This window comes from Heterodontus francisci, chromosome 15 (assembly GCF_036365525.1).
Source record: "Heterodontus francisci isolate sHetFra1 chromosome 15, sHetFra1.hap1, whole genome shotgun sequence".
In the NCBI taxonomy this organism is placed as follows: Eukaryota; Metazoa; Chordata; class Chondrichthyes; order Heterodontiformes; family Heterodontidae; genus Heterodontus; species Heterodontus francisci.
The window spans coordinates 74865194-74881468 of NC_090385.1; the positions used below are offsets into that span (position 1 = coordinate 74865194).

Here is a 16275-nt window from a genome sequence, read left to right on the forward strand (position 1 = left end):
AAATACGGATTATGGGTTAAATGTAATTCAGACTGGTGGCAGGTGGGAAGTGGCGTTCCACAGGAATCAGTGCTGGGACAAGTGCTGTTCATTATTTACATAAAAAGACTCTGGCATCAGAAGTACAAGATCAAAATTTGTAGATGACACCAAATTGGGGGTTGTAGTTAATATCGAAGAAGACTTTGACAAAACACATGAATGGGCGTTAATAAACTTGCAGAATGGGTGTGCATTGGAAATGAATTTCAATATAGGTAAGCGTGAGGTATTTGCATTCTGGTAGGATGAATAAGGAGGCCACATAGTCCTTGGAAAACGAGTGTCTGAGTGGGGTAGAGGAGCACACATTGACAAATTATTAAAAGTAACAATACAAGTTGACCAGATCATAAAATTGCCAACAATGCTCTGGGGATCAGTTCTAGAATAATAGAATTGAAAAACAAGGAATATATGATCTCCATATTACAAAAAGGATATAGAAGCACTGGAGAAGGTTCAAGAAAGAGTTATAACCTCTCTTCTGTTTTCCTCATTGTAAATATCAAAAAAGGCTGAATAGGGTGGGTCCTTTTGCTACAAAAAAGAGAAAGCTAAAGGGTGAACTAAGCAAAGTCTTGAAAATTATGAAGGAGTTGATAGAATAGACATGAAGATGTTTCTAATTGTGATCAGTCCGAAACTGGGGGTCAAAGGATAGTCTCTGATAAATCCAACAGGAGAACCGAAAGCATGGTGGAAGTCTGCACCACCTCACAACTAAAGACCATCAATATAAGGCTCTGAATTTTACGGTCAGTGGTGAAGCAATGGCACTTGATGTTCATTATATTTACAGCTGCTTGGAGACTTTTTCATGGGCTTTTGAGTGGCAACTTGAAGTTTCTAGAAATCCTTTTCAGCATAGTGGATCTGTGGCGTGACTGAGCAGTGCATACAACTGTGTGTCTCTTCAGCTAATCAGATTGAAAAATTCTCAATGAGACGTGCAGGGCAGAATCTTACCACCTCAGTCTCTGGCGCTACGGTGAAACCATTTTCGGGTTTGAAGCTCAACTCTGCACAGCGCACCTGGGAGTTTCTCTTTCATAGAATAGAATCATAGAAAGTTTAAGACACAGAAAGAGGCCACTTGGCATCGTGTTTGTGCTGGTCAAAAAACGATCCACCTATTCTAATCCCACCTTCCAGCATTTGGTCTGTAGCCCTGCAGATTATGGCACTTGAGGTGCATATCCAGACTCCTTTTGAATGAGTTGAGGGTTTCTGCCTGAACTACCCTTTCAGGCAGTGAGTTCCAGACCCCCACCACCCTCTGGGTGAAAACGTTTTTCCTCATCTCCCCTCTAATTTTTCTAGTAATCACTTTAAATCTATGCCTCTTCGTCGGTGACCTCTCTTCTAAGGTGAATAGACCCTTCACCTCCTTTCTATCCAGGCCCCTCACAATTTTGTACATTTCAATCAGATCTCCCCTCAACCTTCTCTGTTCCAAGGAAATCAACCCCAGCCTATCCAGCCTTTCCTCATAGCTGCATTTTTCCAGTCCTGGCAACATCCTCGTAAATCTCCTCTGTACCATCTCTAGCGCAATTACAACCTTTTCTGTAATGAGGTGACCAGAACTGCACACAGTGCTCAAGTTGTGGCCTAATCAATGAGTTATACAGTTCCGGCATAACCTCCCTGCTCTTGTATTCCATACCTCGGCTAATAAAGGAAAGGACTCCATATGCCTTCTTAACCACCTTTTTTATGTTTAGTTTAGAGATACAGCACTGAAACAGGCCCTTCGGCCCACCGAGTCTGTGCCGACCATTAACCACCCATTTATACGAATCCTACACTAATCCCATATTCCTGTCACATCCCCAACTGTCCCTATATATTTCCCTACCACCTACCTATACTAGGGGCAATTTATAATGGCCAATTAACCTATCAACCTGCAAGTCTTTGGCATGTGGGAGGAAACCGGAGCACCCGGAGGAAACCCACGCAGACACAGGGAGAACTTGCAAACTCCGCACAGGCAGTACCCAGAATCGAACCCGGGTCCCTGGAGCTGTGAGGCTGCGGTGCTAACCACTGCGCCACTGTGCCGACCTTATCGACCTGTCTTGCTACCTTCAGGGATCTGTGGACATTCACTCCAAGGTCCCTCATTTCCTTTACACTTCTCAGTATTTTCCCATTAATCGTGTATTCCTTTGCCTTGTTTGACCTCCCCAAATGCATCACCTCACACTTCTCCAGGTTGAATTCCATTTGCCATTTTTCTGCCCATCTGACCAGACCATCAATATCTTCCTGCAGCCTACAGCTATCCTCCTCGCTATCTACCACACAGCCAATCTTTGTGTCGTGCACAAACTTCTTGCTTGTGTCCCCTGTATTTGTCAAAAGCCTTACTAAAATCCATGTGATCACATCAAACTTCATCTATCTTCCTTTTTACTTCAAAAAATTCGATCAAGTTGGTCAAACAAGATCTTCCCTTAACAAATCCATGCTGACTACCCTTGATTAACCTGCGCCTTTCTAAGTGACAGTTTATCCTGTCTGTCAGAAAAGATTCCAATAATTTGCCCACTACTGAGGTTAGACTGAATGCCCTGTAATGATTCGGTCTATCCTTCGCTCCCTTTTTAATCAGAGGTACAATGTATGCAGTTCTCCAATCCCCCGGCATCACACCTGTATCTAGTGAGGACTGGAAAATGATGGTCAGACCTCCTGCTATTTCCCCTCTCGCTTCTTTTAATAGCCTAGGGTACATTTCATCTGGCCCTTGTGATTTATCAACTTTCAAGGATGCAAATCCCATTAATACTTCCTCTCTCCCTATGTTTATCACATCCAATATTTCACACTCCTCCTCCTTAACTACAATATCTGCATCATCCCCCACTTTTGTGAAGATAGACGCTAAGTATTCATTAAGAACCATACCATCATCTTCCGTCCCTACACATAGGTTACCTTTTTGGTCTTTTATGGGCCCTACTCTATCCTTAATTATCCTCTTACTCTTAATGTATTGATAAGGCATCTTTGGATTCACCTTGATTTTGGTTGCCAATATTCTTTCATGCCCTGTCTTTGCTTTCCTAATTTCCTTTTTGATTTCACCCCTCCACTTTCTGTAGTATTGAGTTCTCGGTGTCAGACATAAGCTTTCCTTTTCTGCCTTATCTTACCCTGTAGGCTCCTTGACATCCATGGGGGCTCTAAATATGGCCGTCTCACCCTTTTTCTTTGTTTACTCTGAACCCCTTGAATCTCCCCTTTTGAATACCTCCCACTGTTCTGACACTGATTTACCTTCAAGTAGCTGTTTCCAGTCCACTTTTGCTGAATCACTCCTCAGTTTAGTAAAATTGGCCTTGCCCCAATTGAGAACTCTAACTTCTGTTCTATCTCTGTCCTTTTCCATAATTATGTTAAAACTGACTGATTATGATCACTCCCACCAAAATGCTCTCCCACTGCGGCGACTCCTACCTGTCCTGTTTCATTTCCTAAAACTAAGTCTAAAACTGTGCTCTTGTTGGACTTGCTACAGACCAACCAAAAAAATTCTCCTGAATGCACCTCAAGAATTCTGCTCCCTCAATTCCTTTCACACTAAAACCATCCCAGTTAATATTGGGGTAGTTTAAATGCCCTACTATTACTGCCCTATTGTTCTTGCACATCTCAGAGATTTGCCTACATATCTGCTTTTCTATCTCCCTTCTTATCAGAGCAAACTGTTTGACCATCCTGTCTCTGGCTCCCTGCGAGGAAGGGAGGTTGGGTTGACATGTCGATTCTGTAAAAGGAATGATTTCTAATTGAAGGGACCACGGCATGTGTCACAAAATCTCACCAGCACCTGGATTTTTCAGGGTCGTCATCGGGTGTACCTCGATTCAAGGATGACATCTACTCAAGGTCGCTAGTTTCTGCCAAGGGACTTCAGGTGACTGAACAGGCCGATTCTCGACCTGCAGATCTTTGGGCACAAGGGGCAGGATGTCCCAAGAGGTAGTGGGATCTGGAGTGCAGGATTTGCTTCCTTTTTTTTACCTTCTCTGCTGTCGTTCTGCCTCATCATTAAGGCGTTTAGACTCAAAGCAGGATGCAGCTTGATGGACAAGTTGTCACCATTTTGAACGATTGATAGCAAGCTCCTCCCATTCATCAATGTCAATGCTACCATGCTTCAAAGAGAGCTTCAGAGTGTCTTTGAACCATTTTCTTTGTCCTCCCCTAAAACGCTGACCATTTAAGAGTTGAGAAAACAGGACTTTGGGTGGGGGGGAGACGGTTTTGTTGGCCATCCGGACACAGTGCCAAGTCTATCGATGTTGGTTTTGCAGTAGCTTTGTCTGAATGCTTGTGGAACTGGCTTCAAGAAGGATACTAGTATTTGTTCGACAGTCCTCCCATTGAATCTGGAGGATGCGGCAGAGGCATTGCTGATGGAATTTCTTTTACAATATCTGCAGCAGGGATGGAGTTGTAAAAATAATGTTGGGCAAATCCTTCACAGTAATTTTCCTCCAAACTGCTATTGTTCCAATTTAAAAACTCATTAGGGATAACTTTAACCTAACTCATTTGTTGGGAAACTGATGAAAGTAGTTTCAATGCTGGTTTTACACCTCGCCCAATTTTTATTTTCCATTCAAGTGAATGAGTATAATATTAGGTGGGGTGTAAAACCAACATTCCACCCAAACCTATGTGTTTCTTGTCCCACCAGTTTGGTTAACATTGCTTTCATTGACTCTGAGGACTCTGTATTTTTGTTGCAAAACTACTGAAGAACTTTGGGTTTGTTATTTTGAGAAACAAGATAGTTATTGGAGGAAGTAAGCTTTCAGAAAGTTGGTAAGGTATGCATTTCTTCAGGACCATGTAACGATCTTGTATTTGGCTTGACTAATGGTGGTTCTGGTCCAGTATAGTATGCCCTACCATATCTATCCATAAACAACATGCACCCTTTTAATCTTTTCCTACTTGTAATTTGTAGATATGCTGGTCTATTATTATTCATATGTAAGTAATACTATATTAAATGAGCTTTTGTTACTTATGCTCACTTGCTGTACAACTAATTACTGCTCATTTATGTCCATGCCATTAATTATTATGTGCATTCTCTTTAGACTGTGCACATCCATTAAAGTTCACTACAGTGATATTTATAGCACCGTCCTTGACTTATCCTTTAACAGCTCAGTTTTTTCATATTGTTAAACTTAGCTTGTGAGCGACAGTATTTGTTTGCTACATCTGGAATCCAACCCATGGAAGAAATGGCGTGCTTTGCATCGTTGATACTTTATTGTACTAAAATTGGAATATACTTTATTCTGCTAAAATTGGGATACTGCACTGATGCATCTGTTTTTAACACTGCAATAAATTTTTCATATGTAACTAAATGATGGCTGTATTTGAAATCTAAGATGAAATGAAGAACTGAGCAGTGAAACATGACTGATATTTCCATTTCCTGCTGAATTATAAACTCCATTGATATCATTAAGAGATTTTAGTATTGAACATAACATTGCTTCAATTAGTTCATCCAGCTGATATTGAGTATTTTTTTTTCTTTAGGTTGCTTGTATGCAGTTAATTAATGCTCTGGTCACATCTCCAGATGATTTGGATTTCAGGATACACTTGAGAAATGAATTCTTCCGTTGTGGATTGAAAAAGATACTTCCTGTAAGAAGAATTGAGCGTCCGTTCTCTTATAACTTTTTAAAATGCTATAAAATCATTTGCCACTGTTATCTGCAAATATTAATGAGTTTTAAATTTGTTTTAGCACTGTGAAAGTTTAACTAAAATACATATAACCTCAAACGCTGAAGTACTAACTAAAGATGTTTGAAATACTAATAATAGGGTTATAAAGCTATAACTTGGCTTGTGATGATTGCAATAAAATAGAACCACTGACATAAAAGTGCCTCATCTCACAAAAGGGCTGGGGGAAAGTTTTCTGGGGAATAGTAAATGTAGCCTTTTTTAACCAAACTTATTCATGAACCATCACAAGCACCTTAATTTGGTATAAACATTTCATTAAGTGGCACTACGCAGTCTTTCTAGTATGTATTCCAGAAGTACCATCCATTTTTGGTAGGGGTGGCAGGGAAGCAGGCGAAGAGAAATATACTTGTAATGATTTTTCAATTTTTAGGTGACACAGCATTTAGCACACTTTATGCAAGTATTGGAGTGCACATCATAGTATATGAAAAGCTGTTATTTAATTTTCCATTGTATAGAAAGTCTTAGGCATGATCAATGATTTGGATCAAATCTATCTCGCATCACAAAAAAAACACAATTGTAAGACGTTGGTGAGGGCCATTAGCTGGAAAGGCAGAGAAGGAATGTGGAAACATCTGTCAAGTCCAGAATCGAGCATTGTATAAGCATGGTCCATCATGCACGTTACTTAGAAGTGCTTTCCATTTCCTGCGGGATAACTTTCTCCAAAGGTGGCGTGCTGTCCATCTGAAGGGAAGTATCACCTTGTAGTTTGTAATTCTTAGTATAAGGGGCTCCTATTTGGTGATAGTTTAGTTATGAATATTGGAGGAATTACTGAACTTGAAGTTGCAATGGAAGTACTTGAAATAAAACTTTTAATGCGGGCTTGTTTTGACTTAATTGCATAAATTTTATACCTCTCTTAGTCTTAAATAATAAAGGGTGGATAGATATAAAAAGCTTATTGAAATTCAGGTGCAGCTGTGTAGCATTGTGACCAGAAACAAATAATTGACTAATGTCCATTAATTTGAGTCTTTCGTGCAATAAACTACTGCAGACCCCATTTTCTTTCTCTCTTCAGGTGTCATCCAATGTTTATATTGGTGTGTTTTGGATTTATTAGGTGCTGAAAGAGAAAGAAAATGAAGAACTAGATATTCAGTTAAAAGTGTTTGATGAAAACAAAGAAGAAGACTTCATTGAAGTATCACATCGACTGGAAGACATCCGATCTGAGATGGAATATCCTTATCAAATCATTGTTTTATGTTTTTTTTAGTTAGCTAATTTGTTTTGTCAACAAATTATAGTAGAAAAGCAGTGTTATGTTAAAAGTAATGACACTGCATATTATTTAATTGCAAGCTCATTAAATGCAGAAGCAGTTTTTTTCATTACACATTTAAATATGAGAAGTGTGTTTGTATTTTTGATTCAATTAAAGTGATTTCCCGAATAGACCTGCCAACCCCATCTTTTGTTGAACAGTAGTCTTTTAGTCGTTTTTTTATAATACCACAAAGCCATCCATCACATACTCCTTAAAGTCATTGTTCTCACCAGCATGATCTATTGATGCAATCTGGGTTTTATTGTATTATTTTGGTAACTATGATTTGTCAGTGTTGGATAATGTGTTTTTCAGTAATTTTTTAGTTGTACATGTGAAGGTGAGTACAGCAGGAAATTAGTATAACCATATTATCCATTACAGAAAACTTTGCACTATCTAGTACATATGCTTTATCAATGGAAAATTATTTTTTTGTTAGTTTTCTGAATGGGAAGAATAAGAGGGCATGGATATTAACTCTTGAAGATGTGAGGTCAGGTGGGGACAACTGGTTAATTTGTTATCAGAATCAAAATTCAGTTATGTTATTAAGCAATTTTGTTTTTAGTCATGGTTCACATGATAAGTTCAGCTTCTCTAATCTGTATCAAGCATCTAATATAACCTGCCATTCACTTTTCTTTTGCTTAGCTATTCATTCGTTAATTTGCTTTTAATTTTACAAAAAAATGCACTACTTCTTTGCTTTTGTTGATGCATTGTTTATGTAATAATATCTCTATCTGTATGAACAAAGAACAGCACAGGAACAGGCCATTCGGCCCTCCAAGCCTGCGCCAATCATGATGCCTGCCTAAACTAAAACCTTCTGCACTTCTGGGGTCCGTATCCCTCTATTCCCATCCTATTCATGTATTTGTCAAGATGCCTCTTAAACGTCGCTATCGTACCTGCTTCCACCACCTCCCCCGGCAGCAAGTTCCAGGCACTCACCACCCTCCGTGTGAAGAACTTGCCTTGTACATCCCCTCTAAACTTTGCCCCTCGCGCCTTAAACCTATATCCCCGAGTAACTGACTCTTCCACCCTGGGAAAAAGCTTCTGACTATCCACTCTGCCCATGCCGCTCATAACTTTGTAAACCTCTATCATGTCACCCCTCCACCTCCGTTGTTCCAGTGAAAACAATCCAAGTTTATCCAACCTCTCCTCATAGCTAATGCCCTCCAGACCAGGCAACATCCTGGTAAACCTCTTCTGTACCCTCTCCAAAGCCTCCACGTCCTTCTGGTAGTGTGGCGACCTGAATTGCACGCAGTATTCTAAGTTTGGCCTAACTAAAGTTCTGTACAGATGCAGCATGACTTGCCAATTTTTATACTCTATGCCCCGACCGATGAAGGCAAGCATGCCGTATGCCTTCTTGACTACCTTATCCACCTGCGTTGCCACTTTCAGTGACCTGTGGACCTGTACGCCCAGATCTCTCTGCCTGTCAATACTCCTGAGGGTTCTGCCATTTACTTCCCACCTGCATTAGACCTTCCAAAATGCATTACCTCACATTTGTCCAGATTAAACTCCATCTGCCATTTCTCTGCCCAAGTCTCCAACCGATCTATATCCTGCTGTATCCTCTGACAATCCTCATCACTATCCGCAACTCCACCAACCTTTGTGTCGTCCGCAAACTTACTAATCAGACCAGCTACGTTTTCCTCCAAATCATTTATTGTTATTATTCTTTGGCCTCCTTGTCTCGGGAGACACTGGGTAAGCGCCTGGAGGTGGTCAGTGGTTTGTGGAGCAGTGCCTGGATTGGCTGTAAAGGCCAATACTAGAGTGACGGACTCTTCCACAGGTGCTGCAGAAAAAATTGGTTGTCGGGGCTGTTACACAGTTGGCTCTCCCCTTGTGCTTCTGTGTTTTTTCCTGCCAACTGCTAAGTCTCTTCGACTCGCCACACTTTAGCCCCGCCTTTATGGCTGCCCGCCAGCTCTGGCGATCGCTGGCAACTGACTCCCACGACTTGTGATCAGTGTTACAGGACTTCATGTCGCGTTTGCAGATGTCTTTAAAGCGGAGACATGGACGGCCGGTAGGTCTGATACGAGTGGCGAGCTCACTGTACAATGTGTTCTTGGGGATCCTGCCATCTTCCATGCGGCTCACATGGCCAAGCCATCTCAAGCGCTGCTGACTCAGTCGTGTGTATAAGCTGGGGATGTTGGCCGCCTCGAGGACTTCTGTGTTGGAGATGCGGTCCTGCCACCTGATGCCAAGGATTCTCCGGAGGCAGCGAAGATGGAATGAATTGAGACGTCGCTCTTGGCTGACATAGAGCAAGGTTCTGAGGACACAGGCTTGATACACTCGGACTTTTGTGTTCCGTGTCAGTGCGCCATTTTCCCACATTCTCTTGGCCAGTCTGGACATAGCAGTGGAAGCCTTTCCCATGCGCTTGTTGATTTCTGCATCGAGAGACAGGTTACTGGTGATAATTGAGCCTAGGTAGGTGAACTCTTGAACCACTTCCAGAACGTGGTCGCCAATATTGATGGATGGTGCATTTCTGACGTCCTGTCCCATGATGTTCGTTTTCTTGAGGCTGATGGTTAGGCCAAATTCGTTGCAGGCAGCCGCAAACCTGTCGATGAGACTCTGCAGACACTCTTCAGTGTGAGATGTTAATGCAGCATCGTCAGCAAATCATTTATATATCCTACAAAGAGCAAAGGTCCCAGCACTGATCCCTGCGGAACGCCACTAGTCACATCCCTCCATTCAGAAAAACAGCCTTCCACTGCGACCCTCTGTCTTCTATGACTGAGCCAGTTCTGTATCTATCTCAGCTCACCTCTGATCCTGTGTGACTTCACCTTTTGTACCAGTCTGCCATGTGGGACCTTGTCAAAGGCTTTACTGAAGTCCATATAGATAACATCCACTGCCCTTCCTTCATCAATCATCTTTGTCACTTCCTCAAAAAACTCAATCAAATTAGTGAGACACGACCTCCCCTTCACAAAACCATGCTGCCTCTCGCTAATACATTCGTTTGCTTCCAAATGGGAGTGTATCTTGTCCCGAAGAATCCTTTCTAATAATTTCCCTACCACTGACGTAAGGCTCATCGGCCTATAATTTCCTGGATTATCTTTGCTACCCTTCTTAAACAAAGGAACAACATTGGCTATTCTCCAGTCCTCTGGGACCTCACCTGTAGCTAATGAGGATGCAAAGATTTCTGTCAAGGTCCCAGCAATTTCTTCCCTTGCCTCCCTCAGTATTCTGGGGTCGATCCCATCAGGCCTTGGGGACTTATCTACTTTAATGCTTTGCAAGACACCCAACACCACCTCCTTTTTGATAATGCGATGACTGAGACTATCTGCACTCCCTTCCCTAGGCTCATCATCCACCAAGTCTTTCTCTTTGATGAATACTGATGCAAAGTACTCATTTAGTACCTCGCCCATTTCCTCTGGCTCCACACATAGATTCCCTTCTCTGTCCTTGAGTGGGCCAACCCTTTCCCTAGTTACCTTCTTGCTCTTTATATACGTATAAAAAGCCTTGGGAGTTTCCTTAATCCTGTTTGCCAATGACTTTTCATGACCTCTTTTAGCCCTCTTGACTCCTTGCTTAATTTCCTTCCTACTGTCTTTATATTCCTCAAGGAATTCGTCTGTTCCTAGCCTTCCAGCCCTTACGAATGCTTCCTTTCTCTTTTTGACTAGGCTCGCAATATCCCGCGTTATCCAAGGTTCCCGAAACATGCCAAACTTATCCTTCTTCCTCACAGCAACATGCTGGTCCTGGATTCTCATCAACTGACGTTTGAAAGGCTCCCACATGTCAGATGTTGATTTACCCTCAAACAGCCGCCCCCAATCTAAATTCTTCAGTTCCTGCCTAATATTATTATAATTAGCCTTCCCCCAATTTAGCACCTTCACCCGAGGACTACTCTTATCCTGATCCACAAGTACCTTAAAACTTATGGAATTATGGTCACTGTTCCCGAAATGCTCCCCACTGAAACCTGGACGGGCTCATTCCCCAATACCAGGTCCAGTACGGCTTTAGTATGCTTTAGTATTCAGTATCTTTAGCTTTTCTTGCTGCACTGAAACACTTCTCTTTTTCCAGACGTTAAATGTATCCAAGTACTTTGTGATTCAACCGCAGTAAGCTTACTGTGTTTAAAGTTTAAAACAAACTGGGTGAGAATAATTCTGTTCTCTTATTGTGGAATAATGATTGACTTTATACATTGCTCAATTTATCTTCAGTAAGTTTATTATAATAGTTTATTGCAAAGCATCCATTACCACAGCTTTCGTTCATATAACATCTTTGCTATTGTAAAACATAGCAAGGTGCTTCACAGGGCCGTTATCAGACATAATTTGATACAGACCACATAAGGAGATATTAGGAGAGGTGATCAAAGGCCTGGGTAAAGGGTTAGGTTTTAAGGAGCATTCTAAAGTTTCCTAAAAGAGGGGAAAGTGGTAGAGCGACCTGGAGGCTTAGGGTCTAGGCAGTTGAACGCACAGGTGCCAATGGTGGAACGATTAAATTGCTAACAAAGCCAGAATTGGAGGAGTTTGGAGATCTTGGAGGGTTGTAGGGCTGGAGTACAATACAGAGATGTAGAGGGCTTTGGAGGGATTTGAACTCGAGGATAAAAAAATTTAAATTGAGGTGTTGCCAGACCAATGTAGATCAGTAAGCTCAGAGGTGATGGGTTGATGGGACTTGGTGTGAATTAGGAAAAAAGGTAACAGAATTTTGGATGAGCTCAAGTTTCCTGAAGGTGCTACCTGCTGGTCTGCCCTGGAGAATATTTGTAATAATTGAGTCTAGAGGTGACAAAGGCATGGACGAGGGTTTCAGCGGCAGATGTGCTGAGGCTGAGGCATAAACGGGTGATTTCACAGATTTGAAAGTAGGTGAACCAGTGATGGAGCGGATATGGGGTCGGAAGCTCATCTCGCGATCAAGTAGGATGCCATGCCACAATGGTACAAGTATTTTGAGGTTTAAGCAGACAAAAATCAACATGGAAAATATTCTCAAGTTTTACACTTTTAAATATGAAATTCTGTATTATATAGGAAATAAATTTGACATATTACTCGTTCATTTTCAAATGCTTTATAATGGAAATGGGAAATGATAAATGCTAATATTTGTGTTAAATGTAACATAGCACCTTATTAGCTTTTTATTCTTAACTTCATTTGCACTGACATGAATGAAGTCTACCATCTGCTGTCTAATATGGTGAAGGACACTGCTGCAGAGAATTATTTTCTCTCAATGCTGCAACACTTACTTCTCATCAGGAATGATTATTATATCAGGTGAGAGGTCACTTGCAGTAAATGTTATTTTGAATGCCAATCAAGTGCCATGACAAGAACAAAGCAATAGGCATAGTTACAACAGTAATGTGAGTAAATTGATGAGATGTCCAATTTTTGAAGTGCAAATTATTAATCATGCAGAAGCTGCTTTTAGAATAGATTAAGTTCAGTTTAAGTGATATTGTATGCTTGATTTTATTCAACACTGGGTGAAGTCAAAAGAAAATAATAAAATTATTTTCATCAAGTTGCAGCAAATGTCGAATAGAAAATGGATTATGAAGTTAAATCTGAGAATTTTAGGAATAAAATTATTTTCCTCTGTTATACAAAATACAATTCCTTTTATAAAAATGTACCTGCTTCCACAAGTGGAAAAAGGCTACCATTTAAGAGGGAAGTAATTATGAAATAGCTTTCTAAAATATGTTAATGAAATATCATTTCATAACTCTGAAGAAATCCAAAGATCTAGTGATTCTGTATGACTCTTAAGTATGTATAAAACTGGAGTTACTTTTGATAGAGCTCTAGTTATTTGCATCATGATTGTCCCAAATGTGCGACTAAAGCTCTCCCTGGCTCATTCAGTGTGAAGGGGACAACTCATTATTACAGGTTGTTGGCATATCGTACATTTGTATATTCATTAGAGATAGAGAAAGACCTTCAAACCTAATGGAGATTTTGACTCTTGCCAACTATTAATTTATCCATTGTTATGAAAATGATACTGTATCTCTTTCTGCTAACTTTCTTTTATTCCATTACTCTTAAGGTGTAACTGATATCTCAACTGTTCTGACTTAAATTATTTGCGAGTAGATTACTGTTTGGTTTTTCTAATGTAGCTTTTGGCTTTATAATACCATGTGTAAAAGTTTTAGGAAAGGTATTTTGTGAAAACTTCACAGGTTGAATATGGCTTAGCATGCTGAGCTCCTTATGCTCGGTTCATTTGAAACATTTGAATTTAATACAAGATCTTTAATGGTTTTTTGCTTTGTCCAACTGAATTGTACTGTATGAAAATCTTTTGACCTTTTCATTTTTGTGCTTCTAGACCCCAGTATTACAAGATAATTGAAGAATGTGTTTCCCAGATAGTATTGCATCGAAATGGAGTAGATCCTGATTTTGAATACCGCAAACGATTAGATGTAGATTTTAGTCATATTATAGGTATGTTTGAATATTCAGTCAACTTTTGATTAAAATAGTTAAGCCGTATCAACAATTCTATTGAAGTTTTCAAAGTACTCAATCTTTCTATTGCATTGCATCTCTGCTGTGATTTCCTGAAAGTTCCAAACACTATTATAAAATAGTATGACCTAGTTGTAAATAAATTCCAACTGTTTACTAAATAAACATTTAATCAGCAGAAAAATTATCAACGAATGTAATCATCATCGAATCGGCCAATATGGCCATGGTGGAACGATGCCACACATGTTTGCACTAATCTGATCTTCCTGAACAGGTGTCTGCTGCTTTATGTACAATAGCAAAATAGTATGTGAAACATTAATATTCTTTATTCATTTGGGTTAATTGTTGGCTAAAAATCCAATCCAAATAAGTTGCAGCTTGCTTGAAATCCTTCCTGCTGACTGTCCACATTCAGCCAAATTCCATATTGTGTGGGTCCTGGTTTAATCCAACTGGCATTCAGATAATGCAGGCAAGTGCAGGCCGGTGAGATCCTGAAAAGCATTCAAAAGTGCTGTATTCAAATCTGCATCAAGAAAAGTTAATGCCAAAGTTTTGGACGGAATGTGAAATTGGCTGAAAGATGCTTACATTAACTAAGTTTAATTTTCTTAAGAAACAATTGCTTAGCCAAAATGTGGACACTTTGTGAAATTATCAAATAATGTATGAAAAGGCGCTATTGTTCTTTTGCACTACATATGTTAGAAGACTCCGTCATTGTGTAGAGGTGCCCAGTAATATTTGGCAGAATTCCCCCAAGCTATTCCCACAGCTCAGTGACTGGTTATACCACAGTAAAGAGACTTGAGACTATGTAAATTTTCAGAACAGAATTTCATTCATTTATTCTATAGTAGTACTATGTGTGCATTTTATGTTAGGTTTTGTCACACCATGACAGTAAGTTTTTTTTTAAAGGCTCTGTTGATCTAACTCCACTTGAATGCAGACGTGCAGATTGTTGTATTTTTCAGATGGTGCGTTCTGAAGGTTTATATCTAACTTTAATTTAGCACAAATATTGGCTGTCAAAAGGAATATTGTCTATTGTATTGGAGTTCAGCTTCAATACAGTTTCTTGTGAGACGCAATGAAACTAGCAGCATATAATCAATTTGTATATCTTGCCAGATCAATGTGTTGACAAAGCGAAAGTAGAAGAAAGTGAAAAAAAGGCATTAGAATTTTCCAAAAAGGTAAGTCCACAAAAAACAATTTGAAGCATAATTTACAAAACTGATTATTGAGGAAACAGTGTACTTTTTAGTGTGGGGGTGGGGAGGGCGAAGGTGATGAAGGGGGGGATCTTTTTCAACTTCGTGTTGCGTTGATATGATCTAGCCAAATTTGTACCATATATAAATCAGCATTGCACATATATCTGAATGTCCTGAGTGTCATTAACACAAACCAGGATGTCCTCAATCTGAGATGAATAGTCTCATGACTATAGAAAGATATTAGAAAGTAATGCTCTTTTCTGAAACTCTACATAATATGAATTAATTTGATACTCCTTTGTATTTTCTTTGTATTGCTCACTTGTGGGAGTTATAACTTTCCACTGAGTTGTACAGTTTTCCCGAAGTCTGTTAAAATCATGGAATTTTTCAACACAGGTGGAAGGCATTCGGTCCATTGTATCTGTGCCAGCATCTTGAAAAAGCTATCTGCTTAATTGTATTGCCCTGCTCTATTACATAGGAACATAGGAAATAGGAGCAGTAGGCCATTCGACCCCTCAAACCTGATCTGCCATTCATCTGGATAATGGCTGATCTTCTACCTCAACACCATTTTCCTGCACTATCCCCATATCCCTTGATATCTTTAATATCTAGAAATCTATCGATCTCTGTCTTGAATATATTCAGTGCCTGAGCCTCCACAGCCCTCTGAGGTAGAGAATTCCAAAGATTCACCACCCCCTGAGTGAAGAAATTGCTCCTGATCTGTCCTAAATGGCCTACTTCTTATTCTGAGACTGTGTCCCCTGCTTCTAGACCCTGCAACCAGGGGGAACATCCTTCCTGTATCTTCCTCTGTGAAGACAGACACAAAGTAAGTTTTTCTGCCTTTTCCTTATTCCCCATTATAAATTCACCTGTCTCTGACTGTTGCGGGCCCACATTTGTCTTTGTTAATCTTTTCCTTTTTACATATCTAAAGAAGCTTTTACAGTCCGTTTTTATGTTTCTCGCTAGTTTACTTTCATATTCTACTTTGTTTCTTTATCAATTTCTTGCTCCTCCTTTGCTGAATTCTAAAATGCCCCCAATCCTCAGGCTTACTACCTTTTTGGCAGCTTTATAAGCCTCTTCCTTTGATCTCATACAATCTATAACTTCTCTTGTTAGCCATGGTTGGACCACCTTTCCTGCTGGGGTTTTATGCCTCAAAGGAATGCAAATTTGTTGTAAACCATGTATTATTGCCACAACCATGTTAACTTTCCTTCATATATATATTTATATCTATTTATTGTAGGAAACTACTAATTGAATGTTGGTTTGTAGTGAACATACTGTAGAAGAATCTCAATTTCAAGACTGAATCCAAGCATGGTGAAACACAACTCTAAATGACATGAATGATGAGTTT

General features: G+C 39.9%; 1 protein-coding gene across 4 annotated transcripts in view; it reads left to right on the forward strand.

The window, feature by feature from the left end:
• Positions 1-16275, forward strand: part of diaph2 (diaphanous-related formin 2) — a 967621-nt gene that overhangs the window by 378525 nt on the left and 572821 nt on the right. For all 4 annotated transcript variants that reach the window (XM_068047702.1, XM_068047700.1, XM_068047699.1 and 1 more), the window contains 5 exons: positions 5620-5730; positions 6914-7032; positions 12340-12456; positions 13523-13641; positions 14806-14870. In XM_068047702.1, the coding sequence (XP_067903803.1) occupies positions 5620-5730; positions 6914-7032; positions 12340-12456; positions 13523-13641; positions 14806-14870 (531 nt within the window). The remainder of the gene's footprint in view (positions 1-5619; positions 5731-6913; positions 7033-12339; positions 12457-13522; positions 13642-14805; positions 14871-16275) is intronic.